Source organism: Scyliorhinus torazame, chromosome 7 (assembly GCF_047496885.1).
Source record: "Scyliorhinus torazame isolate Kashiwa2021f chromosome 7, sScyTor2.1, whole genome shotgun sequence".
Lineage (NCBI taxonomy): Eukaryota > Metazoa > Chordata > Chondrichthyes > Carcharhiniformes > Scyliorhinidae > Scyliorhinus > Scyliorhinus torazame.
Window position 1 is genome coordinate 238,119,162 of NC_092713.1, and position 21,148 is coordinate 238,140,309.

The window sequence follows — 21,148 nt, forward strand, 5'->3', positions numbered from 1 at the left end:
ACAAGTTCACCCCTGCGACATTGGACACCGGCTTCAAAAAGGACCAAGGGACACTGACAAGCTCCAGCTCCTGAAAAGGGAACAAGTTAAGATACAAGCAAATATACTTCCTCCGCAAGGAGATATCAACCCCCCAGATACCAGGACACTCACTACGGGACAGACTAATGACCACAGGTGAAGTAGAGATGAGAACTGTGCGGATGACTACTAGAGGACCGCTCACCCCTGGACAAGACCAGGGAGAAATGGAAGAGCTGGGTAGTGAGATGAGGGGGAGGGTGCTACAGCACTACCCTGTAGAACCCCTGCAGCGATAGCCTGGAACAGGGATAATTTGCCTCCAACAACTGTACCCATGTTCTTTTGTGCCAGGTATTACTCCAACCAGCAGACATACTTCCCTTCCAGATTCCTATTGACTCCAGCTAAATGCGAGACCTGAACAGTGGAAGGGGAGGTGAAAGAAGAACTTGATGCTTTTGGTGGTAGCAGTAAAAAAGGGAGAAATCATACAAACCTATGGAAGTATGAAATAGATCAAGCAAATGGTCATGCCTCTCTATGCTTACCATTGTGAACATATATCCAACACATTGAAATCTGCTCAGATAACGGTCATTGCTGGGAGGAGGAGATGCATTCTGAACACACTGCAGACTCAGCACTAAAATCAAACTCCTCCTACCCAGCAGTGCATCAATAAAGAAACAAACATGATAAAATAGGCACAAATGTATCAACTGGTATTTTAATTCTGACAGTACTCCAACTTATTTCAAGGGATTAGAAAATCTAGGCTACAAAATTTTAACACCCAGTTTTAAAACAAAAATATCACTGTAGTTCAGATCATGATAGCCAACGCTTTTTAAAAAAAAAAAAAAAAAATTAGGGCAGTTTTAGAAGTTTCAATTACACAGTTACAAGTGTTCTTGGTACTAGGTTGTGTTGTCAAGTTCAAATGTCAATCTAATCAATGCAGAAAAGTAGTACATTACTGATCATGAAACAAAGTTGGGTTGCATAATGTTACCGAAAGAAAAAACACATCTGGACACTAGAAAATCCTATCAGTTTGTATCACAGTATTACATAGTTTTTAAAAACTATTCACAATTAACTGTACTTGCACTATATAAACAAGAATGACAAATTTATAAAGTTTTTTTTATTTTTTTTTATATAAAAAGCAAAGTTTGACCATAGCACATCTTTGGTCAACAACTTAATTTAGTCACCCATTATAAATAATGTTATCAGAATACACACCAAATAAAGAGTAGTAGCATGAAATATAGTCACAGAATTATGTGCACAAGTTTATTTAACATATTAGACAATACCACAGATAAATTAGTACAGGTGGCTCACTAGTACTATTCTCTTATCTTGACTTCATGTGAACTGAAGTACATTATTATTTTAACACCTCGTTACCAGCAACATTTTACTAAGGATATTTGAAACCAACTTGCTGGTCAATTTGGAATATAACCTCAGCATGCACAGTATGTCAACACAGAGACTAATATTCCAACTTCGCTGCAAGCATTTTTTGGCTGTGGGCAGTAAAAAAAAAAGATAAAAGACTACAGAAGTGTTTCGATATATCCTTTTTGGTGCAAATAAGCATTGTGAAATTTAAGTTCTTCAAATTGGTTGTGATTCTATAGCAGAATTCAAACTGCTCTCCTTCTCTAATTTCATACCTCAAGTTTTAAAAAATAAAATCTCTACAAGAATGAAATGTGGTCAGACACAAGTAAATAAAAGATCTCATGGTTAGCAAGGGAGTTAATGTATCAGTTTGCTCGAGCCGAGGACACAGTTGACACTTTTTAAACATGGTAATACATTAAAATCCTGTAGGAGCAAAAACATTTAGATCTCTGGAATTTACATGGTGAGTACGAATAGGGCGCTTTTTTTGCTCTTCTCGCAAAGTTAGCTCCATTTTGGGTGGTTTCAAGTTTGCATGAACGTCTGCCATCTGAACAGCAGTGCCCTGAGTACGCATGATATCCATAGGGGAGGGTTTTTGCATACCTTTGTAATTTTGAATAGCAAAGGCACCTGCAGAAAAATAATTCATTTGTTAGCATCAAATGCCAGAAATTAATTTATTGAAAGATTAAATTGAAGAGATGTAGGGTAAATTTTAAATAGCAGGTAATTAAAAAACTTTAAAAGGACATTTAAATTGCTTTTTTAAAAATTGTGGGGGGGGGGGGGGGGAGAGAGAAAAGCGAGGAGGAGGAGGAGGAGGAGATTAGGATTCAGCTAGTGCTGAACAAATTCAAATACATTTGTTGTTTTTCCCCACCTGGTTCAGTTGCTCTGTAATTCTGTGAACGCATGAAAGGCTTCCATTTTTCAGATGCAGTTGCTTCACTGACAAATGTAGTGGAATCACTGTCCAGACTTTTACTGCTCAAATCAGAAGTTGCTCCTTGGCCAAACAAAGATCTGAAACCATCACCAGAAAAGCAATTTAAAAAAAAAAAACTTCCCCTCAATCACGAGACAACATTCCATTAAAATTTTTTACACTATCTTGTGGAAGAACTTAAATGAACCAGAAAATAAGCTCAGCTCGCAGAAACACAAATAGAAGCAGGAGGAGGCCATTTGCCTCTTCGAGCCTGCTCCGCCATAATGGCTACTCATCAAGTTCAATACCCTGATCCGCACCCACCCAGATCTATCTAATTCCTACTTGAAATCACAACCTTTTCGCCTCAAACTATATTGCACACATTCACCATTGTCTAGGTGAAAAAATTTCTCCTCACCTCAGTCCTTAAAAGGTTTATCCCTTAATCCTCAAAACTATGACCCCTAATTCCCCCATGACCCCCCCCCCAAACCAACACCATCGGAACATTTTTCCTTAATCTACCCCGACTAATCCGGTTCAAATTTTCCAAGTTTCTAAATCATCAGACAGGACACTACCACTATAAAGCCAGAGGGCACTAGGTTTCCTGCTCTCTCGGGACCCAGCCAGAGACTGTCAGAGTCCAAGAGCTAGCAAGTGCAAACACCATGCAGTAGCTAGTAAGTCTGGTCAGGCTACTAAAAAGGTCTCCAGTCAGTTCAATATATATATATATAGTGTCGACCCACAGCTGAACATGTATATCAGTTCTATCGTTGAATAAAACAGTGTTCGATCCTCTCCAGTGTTAGACGTCGGTTTATAGCTTCCCTGCATCGAATGCAGTCCACCTCGTACCTACCTGCCTAACACATCATGGTACCAGAGTAATACTGATCTTGACGGACCTACCGAGTGAATCAGCATTGACCAGCAAGCAGCCATCCGGTGAAATGGAAAACATCCAGCCTCCTCCGGAGCTCCGCATCTCCGGCAACCTCTGCACCAATTGGAAAATCTTCAAGCAAAAGTTCCTGTTGTACATAGAGGCTTCTGACCTCGAAGCAGCATCGGATGCCAGGAAGATCGCGCCATTTCTCCCCACCGCGGGGGACCACGCCATCCACATCTACAACTCCCTTACGTTCGCTGACGGCGAAGACGAAACAAAATTCAAAACAGTCCTGCTGAAGTTTGACAGCCACTGCAACATTGAGGTGAATGAGAGCTTTGAACGGTACGTTTTCCAGCAGAGGCTTCAGGGTAAGGATGAACCTTTTCGGTCCTTAGTGACCCATCTCCACATCCTAGCGCAGTCATGTAACTATGACTCGACGGCTGATTCCATGATCCGGGATCAGATAGTTTTTGGGGTCCATTCCGAATGCCTTCGGCAGCAGCTCCTGAAAATCAAACAGTTGACCCTCTCTGTCGCTATCGAGACGTGCGTTGTCCATGAGCATGCTCAGAATAGTTATTCCCACATCAGGGCGGCAGAAACTGCAAAGCTGGCCTCCCACGAGGCAGAACGGGTGCAGGCCATTGCACAAATGCAGGGCCTGAGCATAGAGAGTGGCCGCACACTTCTCCAGGGTCCCTGCGCGCCACGACCAAGTGGACGACGAGCCAGACTGCGCAGGTGCGTACGTCGACCGACTGCACTGCGCATGCGCGATGGCACATAGAACGCGCCGACGTCGGAGTCATGACGTGTCTGAATTGTGGCTCCGCCCATTTAAAGCGGCAATGTCCGGCAAAAAGGACACCGGTGTCTACAGTGTGGCAAACTTGGCCACTACGCAGCCCTTTGCAGATCTACTCCACCACTCGCAGCCAGCGATCCCAGCTGCGGTGCAGAATTGTTCGCTCAATACAACAAGGGATGCCAGATTCCGATCCCGACAGCCCAGCATACCCTGATGCTGAGTGCCTCAAGTCCCCATACCAGGTGGGCATCATAACTACACGTGCTAGCTACCTTCCACCACAACGGCAAAACGCCTCGATCCGCAACTTGCAAGCCGACATAGATGATATCACGACGCAGTACCAGTGTATTCGATGGAATGGGCATGCTCCCATACCGATATAAAATCCTGCTCAAGCCGAACACCACCCCTGTAATTCATGCACCACACTGGGTGCCGGCACCCCTCAAGGAGCATCTGTAGAAGCAATTACAGGACATCCAAGACCAGGGCATCAGATCGAAGGTCACAGAGCCAACAGACTGTCAGCTCCATGGTCTGTGTAAAGAAGTCGCCAGGGGAGCTTCGCATTTGAATTGACCCAGTCATGAGAGAGTGCCTTTAAGAAATGGATGTTTAAGAAATAGACCTTTAAGAAAGGAAGCTGATCATATTACTGAAGTGATGTTACAGAGGGGGGGGGGGGGGGGGGGGAGAAAGAGGAGCTGAGCTCACTTCTGCTTTCGGGAGTTTTAGTTAGAAAGCTTGGATGTGGCTGTGAGCTGCATTGCTGGTGACCTCTGCCATGAAGGATTATCTCAAACCATTTGGTGAAATCGGAATTGCAAAAAAGGTCTCAGTTTTGAATATAAATCTAATGTGCTTCTGTTTGAAGGATTTAAGTCTTTTGGACGTGTAAAGGAACAGTTTGCAGGATTGGGTAGTGTTGTATTATTTTCAGGGTTATCTTTGAAGTAATGGGTGTTAAGAGACCAATGTTTATTTAAAAAGTTAATTTGAGTTCATGGTGTTTTAAAAACCACGTGTCCATAATTGTAATACTACACCTGTGGAACAAGCTGGAGTTGACCAGCGAGATGGCTTATGCCAAATTCTTTACTAAGCTGGACGTCTAAGGGTTTTTGGCAAATACAACTGGACGCGTCCAGTCGCAAGCTGTGCACGTTCAACACCCCGTTCGGTCGCTACTGCTACAACCGGATGCCTTTTGGGATCATATCTGTCTCCGAAGTATTTCACTGCATCATGGAGGGGGGGGGGGGGGGGGGGAAAGAGAGAAAAAGAGTATTACGTTGACAATGTAATTATCTGTTCCACAACGCCCTAGGAACACATCGCTCGCCTCAAGCAGGTATTCCAGGGAATTCATGAACATGGCCTCCAGCTCAACAGGGCCAAGTGCTCATTTGGTCAATCGGATATTAAGTTCCTGGGTGATCACATCTCGCAGCACGGCATTCAGCCAGATGCCGACAAGGTCTCTGCGATCAACGCCATGAAGAAAGGCGGTCTTCCGCTTCCTCGGGAAATTCATTCCCAATACGGCATCCCACACCACTGCCCTCCGCCATCTCGTCAAGAAGTCGACGGAATTCCAGTGGCTGCCCACGCGTGAAGAGGAATGGCGTGAGCTGAAAGCAAAGCTCACCACAGCCCCGGTTCTAGCATTCTTCGACCCAATCAAGGAAACCAAGATATCAACTGATGCAAGCCAGGACGGCATTGGGGCGGTGCTCCTTCAGCGAGATGACTCCTCGTCCAGGCTCCAGTGGTGTATTCCTCCAGGGCCATGACGCCCACTGAGCAACGGTACGCTCAGATTGAGAAGGTGTCTGGGCCTCCTGACAGGGATAGTGAAGTTTCACGACTAAGTTTACGGCCTGCCAAAATTCACGGTAGAAACGGACCACAGGCCTCTAATCCATATAATCCAGAAGGATTTAAATGACATGACACGAATTCTTCTAAGCTACACCGCTACGATTTCGAACTTGTCTACACGCCAGGCAAAGAGCTGATCGTTGCAGATGCCCTATCCAGATCCATTACCACACAGTGTGAACAAAATGACTTCATCTGCCACATAGAAGCGCAAATGCAGTTGTGTGCCACCAACCTTCTGGCCTCTGACGAACAGGTGGTCCAAATTAGTGAGGAGACGGCCAAGGATCCTCTGCTGCAGCGTGTGATGTAGCACCTTACCAATGGCTGGCAGAAGAGACAATGTCCCCAGTTCTATAACGTTAAAGACGACCTGACAGTGGTGGAGGGAATCCTTCTGCAACTCGACAGGACCGTAATTCCTTAGAGCATGCGGGCTATGGTGCTGGGCCAACTCCACGAGGCTCACCTTGGGGTAGAGAAATGCCGACGCAGAGCTCGGGAGGCAGTCTATTGGCCGGGCATCAGCCAGGAAATTGCCGACAGTCCTCAACTGCCCTACCGAAGTTTCAGCCAGCTCAACCCAAGGAAACGCTGCAACAGCACGAGATCATGACCTCTCAGTGGTCCAAAGTAGGTGTAGACCTTTCCCACGCCAAGGGGAGTGACTACGTACTCCTGGTCGACTGCTTCTCCAGTTACCCAGAGGTGGTGAAACTGTCCGACCTCACGTCGAAGGCGGTAATCAAAGCCTGCAAAGACGATGTTCGCCAGGCATGGATTCCGCTCACTGTGATGAGCGACAACCGTCCTTGCTTTTACAGCCAGGAATGGTCTGATTTTGCACAGTCCTACAACTTCCGTCACGTAACCTCCAGTCCCCGCTACCCACAGTCAAACGGGAAGGCCGAGAAAGGGGTTCATATTGAAAAGCGGTTGCTGTGCAAAGCTGCAGACTCAGGCTCAGACTTCAACCTGCTGATGCTGGCATACAGGGCAACCCCACAGTCCACTGGGTTGTCTCCAGCGCAGATGCCCATGAATCGCACTCTGAGGACCACAGTTCCAGCCATCCATGTTCCAGACCTTGACCACCTCACGGTTTTACAGAAAATGCAGCAGTCACGGGCTCACCAGAAGGCCACATACGATGCTCATGCCACAGATCTACCAGAGTTGGCCCCAACTGATCATGTTCATGGCCAGTTGCCAGAGGGCGGCTGGTCAGCCACAGCTGTTGTGGTCAAACAAGTGGCCCCAAGATCGTTCCTTGTCCGCATGGCTGATGGCTCCCTGCTACGGCGCAACAGACGGGCACTGCGAAGTGTTCCACGCCCGCTACCTGACCAAAGTGCCCCTCCGCCTACGATGTTTCCTGACGTACCCTGCCACGAGGCCACCGATCTACCAGCAATCCTGCCGGCCCATGCGACCACCGTGATGGCAGCGGTCCCGCGTATCCACGTGCAGACGGCTCCTGATCCACCTCTGCGGCGATCGACAAGAATTCGTCGCCCACCACAAAGACTGAATCTGTGGACTGGACTTTTGCACATTGTGACTTCCATCGATTTAACCTCTGTAAATATTGTTTCGTTTGCCATGTAACAGTCAGTTCAATATAGTGTCGACCCACAGCTGAACATGTATATCAGTTCTATTGTTGAATAAAACAGTGTTGGATGTTCTCCAGTGTTAGACGTCTGTTTCTAGCTTCCCTGCATAGAGTGCAGTCCACATCGAACCTACCTGCCTAACACATCAAATGGATCTATTATTTCCAGGGCTACTTCTTTAAGTACTCTGGGATGAAGATTCAGGCCCTAGAGATGTATCCACATTTAATCCCATTAATTGCCCCCAAAACAATTCTTTACTAATTCCCTTCAGCTCCTCACTTAAACGTGTTACTCAGAACTTCCAGTACATTATTCATGTCTTCCATTGTGAAGACAGAAGCAAAGTAAGAATTTTTAATTTTTTTTTTTTTTTTTTTTTTAAATTTAGAGTACCCAATTCAGGAGCAATTTTAGTGTGGCCAATCCACCTACCCTGCACATCTTTGGGTTGTGGGGTGAAACCCACACAAACAAGGAGAGAATGTGCAAACTCCACACTGACAGTGACCCAGAGCCAGAATCAAACCTGGGACCTCTGTGCCGTGAGACTGCAGTGCTAACCACTGCACCATCGGCAAAGTACGAATTTAGGTTCCCCATTATGAATTCCACTGTTTCTGACTGCAAGGAGCCTACATTAATCAATCTTTTTCTCTTTACATACCCATCGAAACTTGCGTTCCCCGTGAGCTTACTTTCATTTTGTATTTTCCCCTTCTTAATCAATCCCTTGGGTGCGCCTTTGCTGCATTTTAAACTGTTCCCAATCCTTTGGCCATGGTTCCCTTTCTACTCTTTGCACCAAAAATAGGAACAAACAACTTTGAGTTCATCTATTCGTTCCTGGAATGCCTGCCATGATCCTTTCTTTCAGTAATGTTTCCCAGTCCATCATAGTCAACTCATGCTTCATACCATCATAGTTACCTTTATTGGAGGTTCAGGACCCTGGTCTCAGAATCAACTACCTCACTATAAGATTTTCTACTCACAATTATTGCAGTGTTGGTAAACTAGACATCAACAGGAACACTCACTTTTCTATTAAGGAGGCTGTTTGACTTCTTGTACAATCTATTACATTTTCAGGCCCTTCACACCTCTCCTAGCGCCCTTCATAATTGATACCAATCCGAGCTGTTCCAACTGAACTAAAAAGGGAGGCGAGAACTACTGTCAATCAAGGAATGGAAAGAGATACACAGATGGATAGTGATGCAGAAATTGAGGATAACCACCACCAGCCCGGAGCCCGACAAGACAGGGCTTTAGTTTGGGAAAATGCAGCTACATTAATTAATTAATGTTATCTGTTAACTTCTACCATGTTGTTTTCTTTTTCAATTTTTTATTGCTACAACAGCCCCAGCATCTTAAGGATGCTGGGCAATAAAGGAAAAACACCCTCCAACTATTTTAGATTGTTGCCCTCCTTTGGTGAAGCTTATCCACGTGCATCTGCATGCCAATGTTCAGATTTCTTAGTCTATCGGTGTCAGTAATAGTCTAGGTAAAACCACAAGTTAGTTACTGCTGAAGGGGGTGGGTGTGCTATGGTTAATATCTTGTACACATTTAGTTATCCAAGATCTAAACATTAAAGTGATCCCAATTAGATTAGAAATGAACTTACTAGTTTACAATGGATGTGGCAATTTAGAATAGATATTTGAGCAGTTTCTACAATTATTGCTATACCTGCGATTTGGCATTGGTGAAGCTTGTGGAGTCCCACAGGGAGTTGACTGAGCTGATGAGGATATCTGCTGATCTTCTTTACTTAAATCCACACTCTGTGCTTTCAATTTCTATTTTTTTTAAAAACAAAAATAAATTGCAAACATAAATACTGAAGTGGGAGCCAATGACCAGATACAATCTTAAAGGCAACCTCTTTGCTTTAGAAAGCTGTTGTAAAACACATTGGGACGTTAATGCACAATACAAGTAGCCATTGCGGTATTTAGCTCACAAAGCTCAGTCGGTAAAGCGAGTGGTGCAACAAGGGTTTTGTGGTCCATTCCCAAGTTAAGCAAGGATCCCAAGTTAAGCAAGGAAGCGCATCAATCATAGAACCCCCGACAGTGCAGAGGCTATTCGGCCCATCGCGTATGCACCAACACTTCGAAAGTCCACTCCTACCTAGGTCCGCCCTGTAACCCCACCCTAAGTGGCAATTTATCATAGCCAATCCACCTAACCTGCACGTATTTGGACTGTAGAAGGAAACCGGAGCACCCAGGAGGAAACCCACGCAGCCACTGGGAGAAGATCAGAATTGAACCCGGGTCCCTGGTGCTGTGAGGCAGCAGTGCTAACCACTGAAATGTTAACGGTTTCTCTTTCCACAGGTGTTGCCTGACCAGCTTTCAGCATTTTCCATTTGTATTTTATATTATCTGCTCGAGCAAGATAAAAATAGCCAACGTTGATATTTTAGAGAAGGGTAAATTTTAATTAAAATGAAATAATTCTTGCAGAGATTTTACCAACATTATCTGCATTCACCATGAAAATAGGAGCATTTTTTCCTCAATCTAGTTACTTTGACCAAAAGATATGAAGGCACCATTGAGATTTGAACTCAGGATCTCCTGTTGACAAGACAGGCGCTTTATCCATCTAAGCCAAAGCACCAATCTCCTCTTGCAAAGCATATAATTGAACAAGGAAGGCCATGATTGAAGATTCCCTCAAAGTGGAATATCCCCAATTATCTAGACTCAAAGATTGGTAAGCTTTCAGCAATACACCACTGCGGGTGTGCTCATTCATATAAAAGTTCTCTTCTTGCCTTAGTGGCATCAGTGTAGCTCTTCAGAGCAAAAATACTACAGCAGGAATCAGAAATGCATCTATTAGAATAGATATAACTCCCAACACGAGGGATTTGCTTCATTGGATATATTGCCATATGAAAGTGGCACACATGACATTTAAAACATCATGAAAAGGTGCTCCATTCTCACCTGTAAAGCTTCTCCTACACGGTGATAACTAGCCTCTTCTGCAACAAGACCCTTGTGTGGTTGGTAACCAGCATCTGTCAGGCCAGCCTGCTTCTCAAATCGTTGTATGCTTTCCTGTGTCTGCTCTGGTTAATTAAAATGTAAAAGCAAAACAAATAAGGAAACTGTATATTATCGAACAGCTGATATTTAATACAAATTTCAATATGCACAAACTAATTAACCAGAAGACTAGCAATAGTCATTTATAAAAGCACTTAAATGAGGACCACTTTTACAGAAAGTTAAAAAAGTATAACTCAAGTGACTTCAGGAAGCACTTGAAAGCAGAACAGAAGACGTTTGAGGGAACAGCACGGTCATTGAAAGGTATACAAGTGATGATGATGGGTGGGTGAAAGAAAAATTTAGTCTGCTTCGGAGAGGCAAAAGTTCAAACTGTGATTTTGAGGTTGAAAGAAGCCATGGAGTTAGGAAGAGGTAAGAAAATGAAAGTATTTGAAGTTAAGGATATAAATCTTGAAGTTGATGAATAGGAGTGCAGTCAGCCACAAAAGTGGAAAAAAACTGGAGGAGATACTGTAGGTACCATTTTGAATGAATTGTAGACTGGAAATAGAGAGCAGGGGGCAATAAACAGAACATGTTGGAAAAATGCAGGTCTGGCAGCATCTGTGGTGAGAAACAGTCCATATGACTCTTTTTCAGAGCTTAAGAGGGAGAAATGTGATGGATTTTATACTGTAAAGGAGGGGATGGAGCAAGAAGGTGGTCATGCCCATGTTTGTTCCTGACCCGCTGCAATGTTCCCGTGAAGCCCAAAGCAAACCGGAGGAACATTTTCCATTTAGGGACTTTGCAGCCTTCTGGATTCAACAATTTTAGACAACTCTTCCAGCTTGCCCTTTTTTTTCCAAATTCAAAATGTTGTTCCCCACATGTGCCCATCCCCACTTGTCCTTAAATTTTGCTTTCACTGAGCACAGACCTTTGCTCTCTCACCTTCACCATCAGCACCTTCTACAGTCCTACATTGCCATCACCTTCGTCACGTGCCCCAAACATTTTTGTGCAATCTCTCCTGGCTCCTACCGATCACAGATCTTCTACTTTGTGCCACTTCCTCCATCCCCTCCCAACAGCATAAACTCCATCACATTTTTCTCTTTAGCTCTGCAGAGGCGACATACAGATTCTAAACACAGCTCTTTCTCCCTCCATGGTACTGCCAGACCTGGGTTCTACAAACATTCTTTTTTATTTCAGATTTCCAGTATCCACAGTATTTTGCTTTTATTTTAGAGAACAGGAGAGGTCTGTTAATGATCTTCCATCAGAACTGAAACATTATCAGGTGTTTCTCTCTCTGCTTACGTGCAGAATGTTTCCAGCATTTTCCACTGTTATTTCAGATTTCCAGCATCTTGAACAGGAAATGTCAACTATATTTGCATTGCAGAAAAGTAGAGTGGTATATTGAAGTCTTGGCATTAGAGGACAAGAGGCTGGTGGAAAAAGATGATAATGCAATGGCTTTGGTAAGGGCCTACATTTGCATATAGCTCAGGATCAAACAAAACACTAATGGACCGGAGCTGAAGACTTACTTGTCATAAGGGAGTTCATGATGACAGAAGTTGCCTTGGCTTTCACCACATGGACTTTGTACAGGCTTTCAATTGATGGAGCCATGATTGAAGGTGTAAAACCATTTTCTCCATCTTCCACCTAGAGAGACAGTGAAACATTTTTTGTTGAATAGATAAACAAATGCAATTTCTTTTGCTTTGCATGTCAGAAACCATGTACAATTTTGACAATACAAATTTGCATTCGTTATAAAATGGCAGCGTTAGTATTATTTCCCCAAATTATTCACATTTATACATAATTTATCGTACAAATCTATGTTCAAGTATCAGGCCACTGATTAAAATGCAATTACCCCCAAATGTTCTCTGGTCAGGTGCCAAATCTAGCAGAATTAACTTCCATACATGCTCATGTAGCATAATTGTTATATTTAAGCTGTTACAAACAGGTTAAGCTGTTACAAACAGGTTAAACAATTAAGAATTATATCAGTCTTCCTTCACATATGGGTTAATTAAAAGACCTAATCTGGTAAAGAAAATGATACTGCATAATTCAAATATCTCTAAAAAGGTTGGTACAACAACCTCAGGAACAATGTTGACCGATCCACCAATTAGCATCTGAAGTAAAATTATATGCCTCTCAAATCAGCTAGGCCTCAGCTTTTATAACCCAATTGATCATTTGTTCAGAGCATCACTGTAAGTAACAATGCTGTGAAAAGCTAAGCTATTTGTAAAATTGTTCAACCCAAAAGAATACAAGTGCAAATATTTCATTCTGTCACAGTCCCATGATGTCCCAAATTGCTTTACATGACGCAACCTCAGGTAAACAGCGGAACATGATTTACTACAGCCACTATAAACGTGTAACAGACCACATGCCATAAACTATGGGTACCAGGGAATTTGTGCACGCAAGAAAGGAAAAACTGAAAGTCTCTACTTTCAAAGATGCATGCCACATCAGGTCAAGAAATTTGACTGTGGGTGACACGTGGTGCAGTGGTTAGCACTGGGACTACGGCACGGAGGATCCGGGTTAGAATCCTAGCCCTGGGTCACTGTCCGTGTGGAGTTTGCACATTCTCCGTGTCTGCATGGGTTTCACCCGCACAACCCAAAGATGTGCAGGTTAGGTGGATTGGCCAAGCTAAATTGCCCCTCAATTGGAAAAAAAATAATTGGGAACTCTAAATTTAAAAAAAAAGACATTTCACTGTAAAGGCTTCAGAGTACGTTGATGAGGAAATGTCACTAGACAGCATAAATGATACTGCTTCATAGCACTGCAATCAAAGGCCTATGTGAAGCCATTTTTCAGATAGCAACAGAGGTATCTTTATAGTGCTTTAAACATGGTAAAAATGCTCCAAAAGAACGCAAGACAAAACATCACCAAGCCACATGAAGGCAGATGACCAAAAGAGAAAGAGCAGCAATTCTAAAGCCCAGGAAACTGAAGGCACAACTGACCGGGGCAATGGACCTTGACCAGTTAGGGTCAAATTGCCTGGTTTTGACTTACGGTTGCAGCTATGCCTAGGTAGGTCACACGTTCGGCAGCTCCCGCCGGGAACGGACTTTTGGGCTCTCCAGAGGGGCCCCCAACAGCAATTGTTCGACAGCTTCCAGTGTGGGACGGTGACAGCAAGGTCCCCCCGACATTATATGGATTGGACCAGGAGTGGAGCGGTGAAAAAAGTGATCTTGGGGCAGCGAAACGAGAGAGGGAGGAAAAGCAAGATGGCGACGGGTGGAGACCAAGCAGCATGGGCGCAGAGGTCGCAGGAGCAGCAAGAGTTTCTTAAACGCTGCTTTGAGGAGCTGAAGACAGAAATGCTGGCGCCAATGAAGGCAGCGATTGAGAAGCTTGTGGAGACCCAGAAGGCCCAAGGGGCGGCGATCCGGGAGGTGCGGCTAAAAGCCTCGGCGAACGAGGATGAGATCTTGGGCCTGGCGGTAAAGGTGGAGGCGCACGAGGTGCTGCACAAGACGTGGGCGGAAAAATTAGAGGACCTGGAGAATAGGTCAAGGAGGAAGAATCTTTGGATTCTGGGTTTCCCTGAAGGAGTGGAGGGGCCCGATGCCAGGGCATACGAGCACGATGCTCAATTCGCTGATGGTCGCGGGAGCTTTCCCGAGGCCCCTGGAGCTAGATGGGGCTCATCGGGTCCTGGCAAGGAGACCCAAAGCCAACGAGCCGCCAAGGGCTGTAGTGGTGAGGTTCCACCGCTTTATGGACAGAGAGCGTGTCCTGAGATGGGCCAAAAAAGAGCTGAGCAGCACGTGGGAGAACACAGAGATCTGAATTTACGATGGCTGGAGTGCGGAGGTGGCTAAGAGGAGAGCTGGTTTCAATGGGGTAAGGAGGTGCTCCATCGGAAGGGGGTGACGTTCGGTATGCTGCAGCCAGCACGATTGTGGGTCACGTTCCAAGATCGGCACCACTATTTTGAAACGCCCAATGAGGCATGGTACTTTATACAGACTGAAAAGTTGGACTCAAATTGAGGGTTTGTCCGGGGGGGGGGGGGGCGTGCGTGTTTACTGTGCTCAGTGTTTATTACGTTTGGGGAATGTTCTTTTGGTTTGAGTGCTGGGTGGGGATGGGTGAATGGATTTGATGTGGAGGCTGTGGGAGAGAGTGGGCATCAGTGTTGGAGGGGCAGGCCCCCACAGAGAAAGAAGGGGAGTGGAGGCCCGGGGATGGGGTGTTGGGGTAAGGCCGCAAAAAGGAGCTGCGCAAGAGGGGGCGGGGCCAACTCAGGAAAGCGCGGGCTTTTTCCCCGCGTTAGGGAAGGGCGGTGCTGGAGAGGAGCGCACACTGACTGCCAAGGGGAGGGGGGATTCCCACACTGGGGGTGAGGGCCGATGGAATGGTGAGAGATGTCGGGGTCAGCAGAAGTCAGCTGACTTACAGGAGTGTCATGGGGGGGGGGGGGAAAGAGGAAATGGCTAGATGTGGATCTAGCAGGGGGGGGGGGGGGGAAAGAGGAAATGGCTAGATGTGGATCTGGGGGGGGGGGGGGGGGGGGGGGGGGGGAGGAGGAAAGAGAAAACCAGGGTTGCTGCTGCATTGGCGAAAGGGGAGCTGGAAGTAGGAGAGGTGGTCGGGGCGGGGGTCTGGAGGGTGCGGGAGGCGCGGGCACGAGGCTGGCCTAGAAAAGGAGATGGCTAGTTGGCAGGGGGTAGTAGCCCCCCCAATCCGGCTGCTAGCTTGGAATGTGAGCCTATTCCCGGATAGATTTTTTCATTTTGAGTAGGGCGCTAATCCCGAAAGTGGAGGGAACAGAATATTCGGCCATAGCCATCTCAGACCACGCCCCGCATTGGGTGGAGCTGGAGGAGGAGCGGACTATTTGGCGGATGAGGGGGTGCGGGGGCGGGTTCATTTGAAGATATTTAGAGGCCAACGACAACGGGGAGGTGCAGGTGGGGATAGTCTGGGAGGCGCTGGTCAGGGGAGAGCTAATCTTCATTAGGGCCCACAGGGAGAAGAGAGAGGGGAGGGAGAGGTTGGTGGGATAGATTTTAAGGGTGGACAGGAGGTATGCAGAGCCCCCCCCCCCCCCCCCCCCCCCTCGAGGAGGGGCTACTCAGGGAGCGACGGAACCTCCAGGCGGAGTTCGACCTGTTGACCACAGAGAAAGCAGAGGCACAGTGGAGGAAAGCGCAGGGGGCGACGTACGAGTATGGGGAGAAGGTGAGTCGGATGCTGGCACACCAGCTTCGTAAGAGGGAGGCAGCGAGGGAGTTTGGTGGAGTTAAGGATAGAGGGGGGGGGGGGGGAATACGGTGCGGAGTGCGGTGAGAATAAACGAGGTATTTAGGGACTTCTATGGAGATCTGTACAGGTCTGAGCCCCCAGCGGGGGAAGATGGGGATGCGACGATTCTTAGATCAGCTGAGGTTCCAAAGGGTGGAGGAGGAGGCTGGTTTGGGGGCACTGATTGGGCTGGAGGAGCTGGTTAAAGGATTGGGGAGAATGCAGGCGGGGAAGGCCCCGGGGCCGGATGGGCTCCCAGTTGAATTCTACAGGAAATACGTGGACCTTCTGGGCCTGTTGCTAGCGAGGACTTTCAATAAGGCGAGGGAGGAGGGGACCTTGCCCCCGACAATGTCTAGGGCACTGATTTCTTGGATCCTAAAGCAGGACAAGGATCCACTGCAATGTGGATCGTATAGACCGATCTTGCTCCTCAATGTTGATGCCATGTTGCTGGCAAAGGTGCTGGCTATGAGTATTGAGGACTGTGTCCCAGGGTGATTCAGGAGGACCAGACGGGATGTGTGAAGGGTAGGCAATTAAATACAAATGTGCGGAGGCTCCTTAATATGATTATGATGCCCCTGGTGGAGGGGGAAGCAGAGGTAGTGGCAGCTATGGACACGGAGAAAGCCTTTGACCGGGTGGAGTGGGAGTATCTTTGGGAAGTGTTGCGGAGGTTTGGGGGAGGGGAGGGGTTCATCAGCTGGGTCGGGGGGGGGGGGGGGGGGGGGGGGGGGGAAAGAGAAAGAGGAACACCGGGTGTCGTTGTATGCGGACGACCTGTTGCTGTATGTGCCAGCTCCAGTGGAGGGGATGGCGGAGGTCATGCGGATCCTAAGGGAGTTTGGGGACTTTCGGAGTATAAACTCAACGTAGGGAAGAGTGAGCTCTTTGTGGTGCATTCAGGGGACCAGGGAAGGGAGATAGACGAGCTACCGCTGAAGAGGGCAGAAAGGAGCTTTCGGTACCTAGGGATCCAAGTAGCTAGGAGTTGGGGGGCCCTGCACAAGCTCAATTTGACACGGTTGTTGGAGCAGATGGAGGAGGATTTTAAAAGATGGGATATGCTGCCACTCACTAGCGGGTAGGGTGCGGTCGGTCAAAATGACAGTCCTCCCAAGGTGTCTCTTTGTGTTCCAGTGCCTTTGCCTGATGATCCCCAAGGCCTTTTTCAAACGGGCAAGTAGGAGCATCATGGGTTTTGTGTGGGCGAATAAGACCCCGAGGGTAAAGAGTGTGTTTCTGGAGCATAGCAGGGACAGGAGGGGCTGGCGCTGCCGAATTTGTGCGGCTATTATTGGGCAGCCAATGATCCGTAAGTGGGTAATGGAGGGAGAGGGGGCGGTGTGGAATAGGTTAGAGATGGCGTCCTGTGTGGGCACGAGCCTGAGGGCACTGGCAACAGCACCGCTGCCGCTCTCGCCGACAAGGTACACCACGAGTCAGTTGGTGGCGGCGACGTTGAAGATCTGGGGGCTGTGGAGGCGACACAGTGGCGAGGTGGGAGCCTCGGTTTAGTCCCCGATTCGGGAGAATCATTGGTTCATCCCGGGAAGGATGGATGGGGGGGGGGGGGGGTTTCGGAGCTGGCATCGGGCAGGGATTAGAAGAATGGGGGACCTGTTCATCGATGGGACGTTTGCGGGCCTAGGGGCGCTGGAGAAGTAGTTTGGGTTACCCCCGGGAAACGCTTTCAGGTACATGCAAGTGAGGGCGTTTGTGAGGCGGCAGGTGTGGGAATTCCCGCTGCTCGCGGCACAGGGGATTCAGGACAGGGTGATTTCAGGTGTATGGGTTGGTGAAGGCAACGTTTCGGCGATTTACCAGGAGCTGAAGGAAGAGGAGGAAGCCTCGGTGGAAGGGCAAGTGGGAGGAGGAGCTTGGGGAGGAGATAGATGAGGGTCTGTGGGCTGATGCCCCGAGTAGGGTTAATTCTTCCTCCTCTTGCGCCAGGCTCAGCCTAATACAGTTCAAAGTTACACAGAGCGCATATGACAGGGGCGAGGTTGAGTAGGTTCTTTGTGGTGGAGGACAGATGTGGAAGGTGCTCGGAAAGCCCGGCAAATCACGTCCATATGTTCTGGACGTGTCCGGCACTGGATGGGCTTTGGGAGGACTATGTCCAAGGTGGTGAAAGCCCGGGTCAAGCAGAGCTGGGGGTTGGCATTATTTGGGGTAATAGACGAGCCGGGAGTGCAGGAGGTGAAAGAGGCCGGTATTCTGGCCTTTGCGTCCCTGGTAGCCCAGCAGAGGATTTTGCTATTATGGAAAGATGCGAAGCCCCCTAGTGTGGAAGCTTGGATCAATGACATGGCAGGGTTCATCAAGCTGGAGAGGATAAAGTTTGCCTTGAGAGGGTCTGTGCAGGGGTTCCTCAGGCGGTGGCAACCGGTCCTAGACTATCTCGCGGAGCGTTAGGAGGAGGTCAGCAGCAGCCCAGGGGGTCTTCCCTATTGGTGCTTTTAACTGTCATATTGTGGTGGGGGGGGGGGGGGGGTGGTATTGTATATGGGGGAAAACCAATGTATAATTTTTGATTGTTGTGTTCTGGTTTCTTTCGTTTTGCTGGGGGGGGGGGGGGGGGGGTTGTTGAAAAATGTGAATTTAAATTTTAATAGTTAAATTTATTTTTTAATTACCTGGTTTTAAATTTCAAACAACGCTTGGCGGGTAAGTCAGTCAGTCACCTGGTGCATTCTCCATGCCAATGCCTCTATCAGAGTCAATATTTGCCAATCAATCAGTAGTATAAATTGCTGTTTCCTCTATCAGCATTCTTGAGAAGTATCCTGATCAGTGCAAGACAAGCTTCATCATGTCTCTTTCTATCCAGCAAAAATCATAGGATGGTGGTGAAAGGGACTTGGTTTAAGTTGGGACTCGAACAAGTTTTGAACAATCTCAAGGTCGACAGAGGGTGGATCGTGGGAGATCAGGCAATGTACTGAACAGTCAAGTCTAGAAGTAATTGAGGCATGGCAAATATTTTTGATGCTATGAAATTAGAAAACTGGTGGGTTAGTATATGCATTATCAGATTGTCAATTTCAGTGATGTTCAGAATAAGTGAATGGAACTCTGCCGATATGTAATCAGAAACTCATCACGGAGTCAAACACTATAACCAGACAGCCGCCAAGGAGGGATGGGAAGGAGGAACGAAAGTCACTCATCCAGCAATCTGATCATTTATAGAGACAGCAGAAGGGACTGAGAGGGGTGACAGTGGTGAACTGGAACTGTTTGTTATGAACATGCATGTGGAGCATGACAGTCAATAGGCAGTTTGTAACAGAATAGAAAAGAAACCCAAAGTAAACATTAAACAGCTGGATCAAAAATTTACAAAACTGACCAACATCTGGTTGAAATATAATTTCTGAGTGCCTATCTGCTGTCCACAATCAGCAATCTGGAATGGGTGCCTTCAGCATAACACAAAGAAAGCTGAAAAACCTCAAAAGAAACCAAATATAATGATAATGATTTAACATTTTACAGAAATGGATTCATATGAATATTTCTGCATTGTTCACATTGATTATTAATAAAGATTTACCATAGACAATTGTTGGTATTTCCGCTCTGGGATAACGGGTTGTTTCCACAATATATTGCTTCCCATATCAGAAGGTGGAGGAGTCATTGGCGTTAAATCTTCCAAGGCATCATCATAACTGAATGCCCTACGATGTATTCCTATTGGTAGGGACATCTTTTCCAGTAAGCTTGAAGAATGTTCAATGGCTGCAAAAGAGTGTACATTTAATTTTACACATGCTCAAGCATTAATAACAGTGGTCTATTGGATCACATATTTCATATGACAGGAGGCTGAATTCTCAGTTGCGCCAGCAGCGCACACATTCCGAAGGATTCCCTGACATTAGGTGCCCATAATGGGAAACCCCATTGGCCAGCTGGCAGGACAGAGGGTCTCAATGTCAGCAGGGGGCACCCCACACCAGAAAACAGGTGCAGCAGGACAGAGAATCCCTTCCAGTAACGTTCAGTCAAATCATCAATAAATAAAACTATGCTCAATTGTACTGGAATCAAATAAGAAGCAATTAAACTTTAAAGGCACGTTAGGAATCAGAAGTAATAGTGGACTCAAAACATCAACTCCAGACCAGATATTTTTTTCAGGCATTTTTAGGATTTTATTTCAAAGTCCAGCAGGGCAGCACTATGGCTTCACTGTGCCAGGGAACCAGGTTTGATTCCTGGCTTGGGTCACTGCCTCTGCTAAGTCTGCACATATCCCAGCGTGGGGTTTCCTCCAGCTGTTCCGGTTTCCTCCCACAAGTCCAGAAAGACGTGCTTCTTAGGTGAATTGGACATTCTGAATTCTCCCTCTGTACCCGAACATGCAGCGGAGTGTGGGGACTAGGGGACTTTCACAGTAACTTCATTGCAGTGTCAATGTAAGCCTACTTGTGACACGAATAAAGATTTTTATTGCACTTTTACTTGTGAAATTACACAGCTTGAGCATATCACAACCCGCAATAGCAACTGGATGAAAATCTGAAAGGTTTATTTTTGCCTTTAGGAGACGCTGTAAAAAGTGGTGGAAACAAAGCAGGAGAGAAACGAGCCTAAATTACCAGGAACGCTATGTTCATTTGAAGCCATGAGAGGGATCGGACTGCTAGTTTCTCCGGAGGAAAAAAAGCAGGGAAGTTTTTCGATCTGCCCACCTGTCAAAAAAAAAAAGGACATAAAGTAAATACGCCCCCTTTCAAAAAGGAACAAACAATATTTTCTCTCTATTTAAAGCAGGACCAGTACAATAGAAATTACATGAGGCAGCAGCATTGCCTTCCGCTGCCCTGCGTCCACTTAAAACACCAGAGACCGGCGCGGACTCACCAAGATGCCGTGTACAACCCGGTGCGGGGGTGGGGGGGGCCTGAATGACTGCAGCCGCAGTCCTACCGCAGCAGCAGCGCTGGGTGCGGGCCGCCCCGGGCCTTCAATCCATTACGCGGAAACATGTTGCGGCTGTAGGCTAGGAGCTGGAGAGGGGGTTTCGGCAACAACTCAATCACGAGCCGGGAAGAAAGGAACGTTTCCGGTGCCAGGCAGCCTTTCCCCCCCCGAGACAGCCAGTATAACCTCTGCTTACAGCAGATCCAGAATACACCGGTGATGCTGTTGTTGTTCCGACCTTTTTATAGTCTGACTCCGCCCCGCCCACCATCCGCCCATGACGCA

At 46.9% G+C, this 21,148-nt stretch overlaps 1 protein-coding gene across 1 annotated transcript; it reads right to left on the reverse strand.

The window, feature by feature from the left end:
* Nucleotides 1-735: 735 nt before the first annotated feature.
* kiaa1191 (KIAA1191 ortholog) lies at nucleotides 736-21,089 on the reverse strand. Its single transcript, XM_072512179.1, has 8 exons — nucleotides 20,804-21,089; nucleotides 20,539-20,631; nucleotides 19,488-19,675; nucleotides 12,166-12,286; nucleotides 10,559-10,683; nucleotides 9,288-9,397; nucleotides 2,327-2,469; nucleotides 736-2,076 (listed from the first exon to the last, which is right to left on the reverse strand). The coding sequence occupies exons 2-8, from the start codon at nucleotides 20,564-20,566 to the stop codon at nucleotides 1,859-1,861; spliced, it is 933 nt and encodes a 310-aa protein (XP_072368280.1). The 5' UTR covers nucleotides 20,567-20,631; nucleotides 20,804-21,089; the 3' UTR covers nucleotides 736-1,858.
* Between the last annotated feature and the right edge of the window lie 59 nt (nucleotides 21,090-21,148).

Coding starts and splice junctions, on each gene's coding strand:
- kiaa1191 (XM_072512179.1), bottom strand. CDS start 20,566: ATGGCTTCAAATGAACATAGCGTTCCTG. Junction 19,676..20,538: donor AAATGAACATAGCGTTCCTG/GTAATTTAGGCT, acceptor ACTCTTTTGCAG/CCATTGAACATTCTTCAAGC. Junction 2,470..9,287: donor TCACCAATGCCAAATCGCAG/GTATAGCAATAA, acceptor TGATGGTTTCAG/ATCTTTGTTTGGCCAAGGAG.